This window comes from Castanea sativa, chromosome 1 (assembly GCF_040712315.1).
Source record: "Castanea sativa cultivar Marrone di Chiusa Pesio chromosome 1, ASM4071231v1".
NCBI lineage: Eukaryota > Viridiplantae > Streptophyta > Magnoliopsida > Fagales > Fagaceae > Castanea > Castanea sativa.
The window spans coordinates 9193166-9204030 of NC_134013.1; the positions used below are offsets into that span (position 1 = coordinate 9193166).

The 10865-nt window shown below is 29.3% G+C and overlaps 1 protein-coding gene across 1 annotated transcript; it reads left to right on the plus strand.

Annotated features, from left to right (window-relative positions):
* The first annotated feature begins 205 nt into the window (after positions 1-205).
* On the plus strand, positions 206-2851 carry LOC142621840 (uncharacterized). The gene is made up of 4 exons (XM_075795207.1): positions 206-364; positions 702-826; positions 955-1085; positions 2456-2851. Exons 1-4 carry the CDS (start codon positions 313-315, stop codon positions 2589-2591), a joined length of 444 nt encoding a protein of 147 aa, XP_075651322.1. The 5' UTR covers positions 206-312; the 3' UTR covers positions 2592-2851.
* Positions 2852-10865: the final 8014 nt, after the last annotated feature.

Consider the following 10865-nt stretch of genomic DNA (forward strand, 5'->3'; position numbering starts at 1 on the left):
CTAACTTATCAATTATCATTCATGTACAAAAGGTCATTGTAGCCTGTCATTGTTATACACTTACACAGTATCATCCTTAGCCCAAACTTTAGGATAAAGTCAAAAATTGGGCCCAAAGTTTTATCCACTTTCCAAATTAAAAAAGTGATTGGGGATAAGAACAAGCAGTAAAAGATTAGACCTCACAAGTGGCACTAATAGCAGCATATATATAAAGATATTTCCCAACTATTCTAGAAAGATACATGCTAGCTATATATAAATACATCTCTCTGATTCAAGCAATTTTAGTATTGAGTCATTTTTGAGCAAATGGGTTCTTTAATGGCCGGATGGGACTCGCCCCACCTAGATCCAAAGTCAGGTAATCTCACTAACCTTGTCCAAATTAATCTTCTTCTTCTTCTTTTGGATAAAAACCTTGTCCAAATTAATCTTATTTGATAAAATTTCCGTACTTTTTTTATTACATCGTTTTTACTTATTATGTTTTGAAATCGACTTATAATTTTCATTATTAATTCGCCAATTTGTAAAGTAATAAATTTAAATTTATAATATTTTTAGAATTTTTTGTTCGTACATTTTATTGTGTCGGTAGTGTTATGTCGCTCAAATTACAATAAAAAATGTCAGTTAGAATATATATATGTTTTCAAGTCTTTTAAAAAACTTCTTGTTTATGATATTGAATTTTTCAGTGGCAAACAAAAGGAATTTGTCATTAACTAAAGAAGAGATTTCTTCTTACTGGAAAGCAAAGAAGAAAGCAGAGGAAGATCATCTTACTGACAGCCTGTCTAGTCCATCGGGTAGTAGTACTCAGGTGTGTTTATCTCTCTCATAAATAAACGCATGAGAAAAGCCTGTTCCTATATTTGCTTTCTCTTCTTTTTCATGCTTTATATTTTGTAGTTGGTGATGATATTCAAAACCTAGAAATGAATATGACAGGGAAGCACATTTAGAGACTCTGGGAAAAAGTTTGAGAGGTCGAACTCGGCGCCTTTGGCCAATAGAAAGGAGGGTTTAATGCACATGGAAACTGAAACAAGCTTGGAGAAAATTATCAAGAAAAATGGCTGGTAAGCATAAACCTTGTTGAACCCTTAAGTCACACCAGTATACAATAGCTCTGGGCTTAGGTAGCTGCACTCTTTGATATGGGGAAATTGCCATATGCTGTAGTTTAAGTTGAGTATGAATGATTGAATTCTGCCTAAATTATATTGAATTAAAAAGCTACACTTTATCTGCTTAGGGTCTGTTTGTGTAGGTTGTTGCGAAACTGTATTTTGATTTTTGAGTTTAAAATCATCGTTTGTAAAAAAAATAAAAATAAAAATAAAACTACAAAGAATTGCTGTTTCGGTGTTGCAAATGAAGTTTTGAGTTTTAAAAATGTACTTTTTAGGCTCCAGAATGCCTAACCATATTATCAAATATCATCTGCTTGAGGTCTTTGTATTTCCTTCTAGTGTATCAATTTAGAGTGTTGAATGGAGCCACTTTGTTGTATTTTTATCTTCTTCTTTTTTTATCTTTTTTTTTTTTTTTAAAATAGCGTTTCAATTTGTCATATTCATTCTTGGTAATAGTTTTTTATTATCAGTGTCATATTCATTCTTGATAATAGTTTTTTATTATCAGACTTATCAACCATAAGATGGAAGAATAACCCGCTTTTTAGATTCTTTTATCAAAATAATTGTATATGATTTTTTTTCTTCCTACTCAAAGGTGAAGGGTGGACAAGATTCGAAGACCAAAATTACCATTTTATACCCAAAGTTTAATGGAATAATAAATTTAAACATTTAGCTGTTGTACATTACTATTTTAACCCTCCACAAGAATAAATTCTTGTGGGGGATGTAGGGGCAAATGGTAGGTTTAAGTTTCCAGTGGAGTTTCACACCCGGGAGAAATTCTATCTTATATTAAAAAAAAGTTGTAATTAAATTTAATTATTTTAATGGTATGTTGATCCAGATTTTATCTTAGTAATTGGACTATTTACTCCCAACTTTTTTAATAAAATTTAATTATTTTAATCATTAATCTAAAATTTTTAATTGGGTTTCAAACCGTGGAGTTTTTATTTTAAAATGGAAGCTAGAGTTTTTTTTTTTTTTTTTTTTAACGAAATGAAAAATTGAGATGAAACATGGTTCAAATTTGAATGATAAATCATAAATTACAAAAACTTTTCAGTTGTCACTAAAGCAATTTTTAACTACACAAGGTTGAAATCTTTCAAAGGCATCTTAAGAAAATTTAGAGGATATTGATATTAGGTTTGTATAATTATAATTATAATTATAATTATATAGATTACAAATTAAATTTGATTCAAACCCCAATAAATTAAAGAATATAATTAGCACTTTTATCTTCTTCTCCTCCTCCTCCTCATCTATGCGTATAAACATTCTTATTTTTGCTGTGATTGCAGGTGGACAAGGAGTAATTGGGCATTTCTGAATGAGCCACCTCTTTCTGAAGGTGCTTCCAACACTTACGCATCTCAGTTCCATGTAGCTAGCTTGAACACCTCGAAATCAAGCACTGGTGAAGGAATTAGCACCTGATCTTTATTAAGTCAATCAAATCGAATGTAGAACATTATGCATATATGTATATCCCTAATTATCAGTTGTAGTGGTAGTACAATCTTGTGCTTCTAAAGCCCTAAACCAGCTGATAAATTGGTTTTGAGCTGATAAATTGGTTTTGAGCTGTTACTTTGGTGTAAATAGGTTATGTATATGGCATTGCAATTTTGTTTTCCAGTCCTATAAAAAGAGACTTTTTAAATGATTATCGATTGAGTCCGATTGTGTTTATGTAATGTTTTTTGATTCTTGGATTTAATAATGAAGATATTTTATATTGATTTGGATTTTATAAACAATTATAAGGGTCTCAATTGTAACTAGTTTAGTCTTATTGTAGCTAGTTTAGTCTTTTTGGGTAGAGCGCGAGTGTGCCTAACACTTTTTCTTGACTTGGTTATCGTGTATGGCCTCGGAGACATTATACCATGGTGGCCCCAACGAAAAAAAAATAGAGATTTAAGTGAGGGTATAGACAAATCACACAATTATAATGGGGGTGGGGGTGGGGCTGGGGCTGGGGGAATCCTACTCTAAATTTGATTTTTTAAAAGAATATATTTATGTTATAAGTTAATATTTAGGAATTAATATAACATGAACTAGACGTGGGAAGTTTATGGAGCCAATACATGTGGAATTAATTGATGTTATGTGATAATTATTAATTAATAAAGTTAAGGTTGCATGTTCATTATACATACTCCGCATCTGTTGATTTGTAAGTTGGGAGTGAAAATACAAAATAGTTTTCTTTGATCTCTTATGTGAAGTGATTAAGAATATGACGTTTTGATAACGTTTATCTTATTATGAGTTGTTTCATTGAGTGAGAACTGGGAGTGGCGTGAAAATTGATTATCTTGTTTCATATGTAATATTATTATATGTAAAATTACTATTAATTAACATAAACTACGTAGATTTTTTTTTTTAAGTTAAGAAACACAAAAAAATTTGACAAAATTTTTTACATTTGTTGATGTGGCAGATTGATAGTAGTGAGTAAAAGAATGAAGTTAGTGGTTAATCCAGTTGAAAACTAGTAAATGTTTGCTAACTTAACTATTGTGAAAAATGTTGTGAATTGCTCTTTCTTTTAGAAGTGCTACATTCACAATGTTTTTCATAACAAATCTTAGGTGTTAAGTTAATTCTTATTTTCTATTTAATCTACCATTAAAATTATTTTTTTGCTATCAATAACAACCCTTAACAATTTGTTATTTAGGGTATTTTTTTTTTGTAAAAATGTTGTGGACATACAATTTCTTTCTTTTTCTATTTTTGTTTTTCAATTTATAAGAAAATATTATTATATTTATTTGTTAATATTTCGGTTTAATTAATAAGTTTTTTTTTTTTTATTTACTTGGGGCCTTAGGCGGCTGCATTAATGACTTATACCATTGAGTCAGCACTGGTGAGAACATGAGGATGAGTGAAAGGCGGAAAGTCCAACTCTAAATAAATAAAAAATGATAAGTTCGTGGTGAGAATAATGATTGTGTTATTTTAGTTTTTATGGTTTACCAAAAAAAAAAAAAAATTTATGAGTATCCAAGTGAAAGTGTAACCTAGATCCCATCTTAGCTTTTCTGGTTTACTAAAGATAAATTAAAAATAGGGTATCCAAATGAAAGTATTACTTTTTTTTTTAGGGGGAATGAAAGTATTACTTAAGAGTATTAAATCCCACAATGAATGTGAGAGAGTGGAGAAAAGTTATGTAGAGCCACAAGATATTCTATATTTGACTCTATATAATAATAAAGTCTTGCAAAAGACTAAAATAAATGTATATATGTATATACACACATACAACAAGCTCTAGCTTGGATTTATCTGGGAATAGATGAAACCACTTTATCCAAGCAATCATGAGAAATTTTTTGAAACTTTCTCCTTGATGTTGATAAGATGAAAAAAAAAAAAGTTCGTATTCAAACATTGAGAAGTGAGTTTAAAGCTTCACACATGAAAGAATCCAAATTAGATTTGGACTATCTTTCAAGGATGTTGGTTGTTGCAAATCAAATAAAAAAGATATTGTTAAAAACTTAGATGATACTCATGTGGTGGACAAAATCCTCCAGTCATGAGCTTCAAAATTTGACCATATTGTTTTGGCAATTAAGGAATCAAAAGACTTGAAATCACTTATTATTGATTAGCTTATGAAAATTTTATAAGCCTATCTGCTTTTGAAACAAGGGAGTCAATCTCGTATTGGAGTCTGTACCAGTTTAACTAGTGGAACGATATATTTCGGTACTAATCAATACCGGTGTACCGTTTCAGGTTTACCATTATTTTTTTTTATATTTATAAATATTTATATATATGAGTGTGTGTATGCGTGTGTGTTATAATAAATATAAAAGTTTACCGTAAAACATTACCTCAATTCAGAATAAATTATTCATGATTTTAGACTTTAGTATCAATTAAAAGAAAAAAAAAACACAATATAAAGAATAGAAAGCTTAATTGTTCATTGCATACTAGGAAAACAAATAATACTAATAAGTTAATGCAAGTAAGTTACTATTCTGTCCTTACAAAAATTCAAAAATTACAAAATTAATTTTTTTTTTTGTAGCAACCAGTAAGACTGGTATTTAAACCGGTACAAAATGTTGCCATTTTGATACCGGTATATGTACCGGTACAGTACATTCTTGCTGGTACGGTCGGTACCAGTACGGTATCGACCACCTTGCTGGTACGGCCGGTACCAGTACGGTATCGACCACCTTGCTATGAAGTCATAGCAAAGCTTAACAATAGGAAAGTGCTTTTGGAGCAAATACTACAGTTTTAAGGCTTTAAGCACATCTTGAATAAGAAAAGATGACATGAGAAAAGCCAAAAGAGGCTAAGGGCATGGGCATGGACATGGACAAGGAAGATGATCCAAAGGAATGACAACCAATAAACCATAATAGAGCGATGAAAAGAGCTTCTCAAGGTCATACAATAGAGGGCTTAACAAACAATAAACAACAATAAACCCATCTATATACAACTAATACATGAAAAAAGAAAAAGAAAATAAAAAGGTTAGTATTCATCATACAATCCTGCGAAAAATTGAAACAACATAAATGATGAAAAGAAAACCAATCGTTAACAAGAATTTCAATTATATCTAGACTTTTAATTGAAGAGATATATATTTAAAAATTCCTTAAACTTTAGTAATAAATTTCCATCCAAAGTAAGTTATCTTAATAAATTTTAGGATAAGTTATGTATTTGGTCTTTATCCTTTACATCATATTTCATTTGAAAAGTCAAACTTAATTTCCCCAATAATGAAGTAGAGTTCTCCTTTTGATAAAGAATATGGACCAAATACATAATTTACCTTAAATTTTATTTATTTATAATGAACCACGTTGCAAAAGTCTGTCATAAGACATGTAATGATTATGTGTAATGTTAAAAGATTTTTTTATATAAATTTTTTAAACTAATGTGTCATAGATTACAAAATATATATATATATATATCTCAAATCTTTATTTTATTTTGTAAATTTTTTGTATTAAATTTGCAATAGATGTAGCATTTTCCAATAGTTAAATCAAACCACTATGCTTAAACATGACTTCTTAAAATGAAAAATCATAATACGCTTAATTTTAAATAAATAAATTTTTTTTTGTAGATTTCTTGAATATTTCAATAATAGAAAATTAACTGAAATAATATTTTTAATTTTTTGAAATTTGTGCAATAGAATTTCCAATAAAAAAGCCATCTCAATAATTTAATTTGTTTATATTAAATTACACGACAAAGCAATTGTGCATTATATTTATTAAATGTTACCCTCTTTCGCTGGTTGGGATTTGCATTTCTGTTCCTAGGAATGCCAAGGTTCTAGGCTTCAAGCCCACGAACTTGATTATTGGGCTGACCCTTATAATTCATGGGTCCATCCTTGTCTCGTTAATGGACTATGAATGAGATTATATCGCTGGTTCATTGGGTTTCTTTTGTGCAATATATATATATTGAGAAGCCGCAATATAAATTCTTGAATATACAATTTGATAATTTCTTTTTTGACCATTCGATATATATAAACAAATACACATGTATATAAGAGATAAGAAAATGGGTTCTAACACAAATGACACCAAATTTTTTTTTTAACATCCGAATTGATGTTACTTTTAGCTTGCTAACGGTATTATTATTTAATTCTCTTTCTCTTTCCATTGAATGGAATGTTCTTTTCTTTTTTCTTTATTATTATTATTATCATCATCTTGAATATGAAAAGTTCTTTTTTTTCCAAGAACTCGATTGCACAAGACAAAACATAATCACGATTTCTTGAGCTGTACTCTATAGTCTGTACTCATCATGAAAAAAAAAAAATAGTCACCCCCACAGTTTTTGAAAAAGTGTGTTTGTTTCCCACAAAGTATACTATACACACTCAACAGAATCACTTGTCATTTTCGGCCACCTGCCCATGGAGCCAATCCAAGTATCCAACAGGTTCGTGAATTTGCGATGAATGTATGTATATATACTTAAAGCATCCACATCAGTGGATGCAAAATCTTGCATAATAAAAAAATACACAAATTTTACATATTTTACATCAAAAATGTTCCATATTAGTGCTTCTAAAAGTGTGCATATTTGCACATTTGCTACAGTAGCCGTGCATATATGCACGACTCCTAGAGATCTTGTATCTAATATTTTATATATATATTTTTTCTCTTTCTCCTTCACCTCACTCCCTCAGCTTCTCACTCTCACCTCTCTCTTGTTTTATCTCTCCCTCAGTCCACCGATTAGTCCAACCTCAACCTCAGTCCACCGATCCACGAGACCCACGAGATCAGTTCAATCCATGGTGATCATCATAAAAGCTCAGAACTTTCTAGAACAACAATGCACGAGACCCATGATGCACGAAAGCCAGAAAGCACGACGCGTGACAGACAGAGGAGGCTTGTTGAGATCAACAGGCAGACCACGACACACGAGACCTAGAAACGGCGCCATGGCGGAGCTCTTAGGGACATGATGTGTGGGTCCGGCGAAAGTGACAGTAACTGAGATTTTGATCGGGTTGATGGTGGGTTTTGATAGGTATTGATTGGGTTGGTAGTGGGTTTTGATGGTTATTGATCAGGTTGATGGTGGTTGGGATTTTGCTGGGTGGGTTGAATATTTTGATGGGTGGGTTGATCGGAGGGATTGATCGGCTTTGCATAGGAAACTCAGCTTACAAAAGATTTAGAATATTTTATTTGAATAAATGTGTATAATAGACAAACTGATGTAGGTATTTTGTAAAAATAGGAGTGTAAAATAGAAAAAATAGGTTTTAAATGTGCAAATATACAACATTTTTGCATCTACTACTAATGTGGATGCTCTTATTCTTATTTCTTAGTGCTCTCTTTTTTCTTTTTTGGGCTGACATCTACCTATGATGCATTTATATAGTAATTATTAATCAGGTCCAGCACGGAAGATACTATTGGTGTTTGTTTGTTTGTTTGATTGTTATTGTTTGTCCGTTTGTTTTTATGTTTTTTTTTCCTTGAAATTAAAGCAACCATTTTATTAAATAAAATAAAAATTAAAGCAACCATTCAAACATTTTCTTTTTCAATAACTAAAATGCTTAATAAATCCTTTTAATGTAGGGCTAAATTGTTGGAGAGAGTTGTTGCATCAAACACACATGTGCACGTGCACGTGCGCGTGCACGTGTGAACTGCAGAATGCAGATTTCTTTGTTAGAAATATTAGGAAATGTTAACCAATTGAATTACAACACTCTTGACAACTCCAATAGAAAACACAATACCTTAACTCACAACATCCGCTGCTCCCAAATCTAACATTAAAACAAAAAATCAAATATATGGTATAAATTAGTCATTAAATAGTGCCATCTATTTATATTTTATTTTTTCCTTTATGTATACAATAGAATTTAAACCTATGGGGTGTCATGTTGATTGCTCTTATAATCAAGTTAAGATAAAAATTTATTTTTCGTGAGCGTGGTTTGAACCCTACATCTCTTGCTCAATGACACTTTAATATTGAAATAAACTACTTTTTTGTTTTTGCAAAATATTTAACATGAAAATTACCAAAAACTATATAGTTTGATGAACATTATGTACATAAACTACAAAAAATAAGCAATACTCATATAGTCACTTTAATATGTTTCATTGCAATGAATGTTTCGCTCTTCTTTTGGTCACTTAGTAAAAGGTACTCTCTCTTGTACTAGCTTTCAAAACTTCTCTTTCTCTCGTATTTTTAGACAAAGTAACAGTAGTATATGTTTTTGTTTGGGGAGCAATGTTTTCTTTTCTTTATTAGTTTGGATGAAGTCTATTCCTCGGAAAATTAATATTGAATTTCTTGCTAACTAGTCGCTAACGTGTGCTATGCACGGGAACCTAAATATTCGTAAGGTAAACTAAAATAATTTTTTAAAATCTTAAATTGATTAAGAAACTACACCATTGCATGATTTGCTCTTGTATGACTTCAATTTTTGTTACAATTTAATGAAGAAATTATTGCTTGAATGTGTAATGGCTTACAAAAAATTTGTCAGAAAATTTCAAATACTGTAAAAAAATAACTCAAAAATTTAGATATTAAAACTTCTAAAAGACCAAAAAATATTAAAGAATCAGATTATTTACTACTTAGAAATTATTGAAACAAAAAAAATATATATATGACTAAATAATAAAAAAATATAAAAGAAAGATTGGTTACATTCAAAAGAATAATTTCACTTATTGCAGGTTTTTTTTTTCTTGTAAAAATCAGCTAAAAAGAGTTTGGTGGTTTATGTACAAAAATTACTTTTTAAAGAAGTTGTAGTAGAATTGTTCTATTATCCAAAGAAGTTGAACTTTATCAATAGTTGATGATTTTTATATTTATCCAAATAAAGTGACGTTTAGGATAATCTTAATATATGATTTATTCAAGTTTTTTTTTTTTTTATCAACGTTTGAGTTTGAGTTTAAGTTATACTTGTTAGAAAGATAGAGTTTCACTCATTGTTAAGTTTGAACTAAACAAAAATAATTTTGTTTTAATAAAATGATAATAATGAGTTTGAGTTTAAGTTAGACTTGTTAGAGAGATAAAGTTTCACTCATTGTTAAATTTGGACTAAACAAAAATAATTTTATTTAAATTTTGAGAGTTTCAGAGGTTTTGGTTATATATATATATATATATATATTTTTTATTTATTTATTTAAGAGATAGACTTTCACTCCTTATTAAGTTTGAACTAAACAAAAATAATTTTGTTTTAAAAAAATGATAATGATGAGTTTGAGTTTAAGTTGAACTTGTTAGAGAGATAGAGTTTCACTCTTTGTTAAGTTTGGACTAAATAAAAATAATTTTATTTAAGTAAAATGATAATTTTATTTAAATATTATACTGATGTGAAAAATTGTGGTTGTTTTAGAGGCTTTGGTTATATATATATATATATATATATATATATATATATATATAAAATTTATAGATAGATTACCAACAATTTAATAATATTTATAACGATTTGTTTCTCAAAAAAAAAAAAAAAAAGGTTTCATTACAACTCCAAAGTCCAAAGTCCAAACGCCACCTTACCGACTCCAAAAGATTAAAAAAAAAAAAAGAAAAAAAAAAAAAAAAGAAGAAGAATGCACCTCTCCGTGATAATGGCTGTGTTCTTCCGGGTTTTCTAGAAGATGCAACCATTATTGATACTAAGAATTTAGTGACTCCTCAAATTACCTTTATGGGCCTCATCTCAAATATACACACCCTTTTGCTTTTTTGGATGGGAAAATAGATATACTTTCTTTATTTGAGGACAGTCCTTTGAATAGTAATAATTGCCTACCCATCCTTCTTTCTTTTAGGTAGGTAAAAAGTGAAAGAGTCACCCTTCTATTTATTTACCTAAGTCTCCGTGGGACTGATTCTCCAATTTTGTAATTTTAACTACGGATAACCGATAGTTTAAAGATATTGATTTAAAAAATATTTTATAAAAAAATTATTGTTTTGACTATTTTTTTATGAAAGCGTTGTTCAAATTTTATTAAAATGGTATATTAATAATTGCCTAGCATTTGTTAACATAACCTTTTTAATAATATCAGTTAGTATATTTTAAAATAAAAAACATGACCAATTAAAAAAAAAAAACCTTATGAAATTGAATTCAAA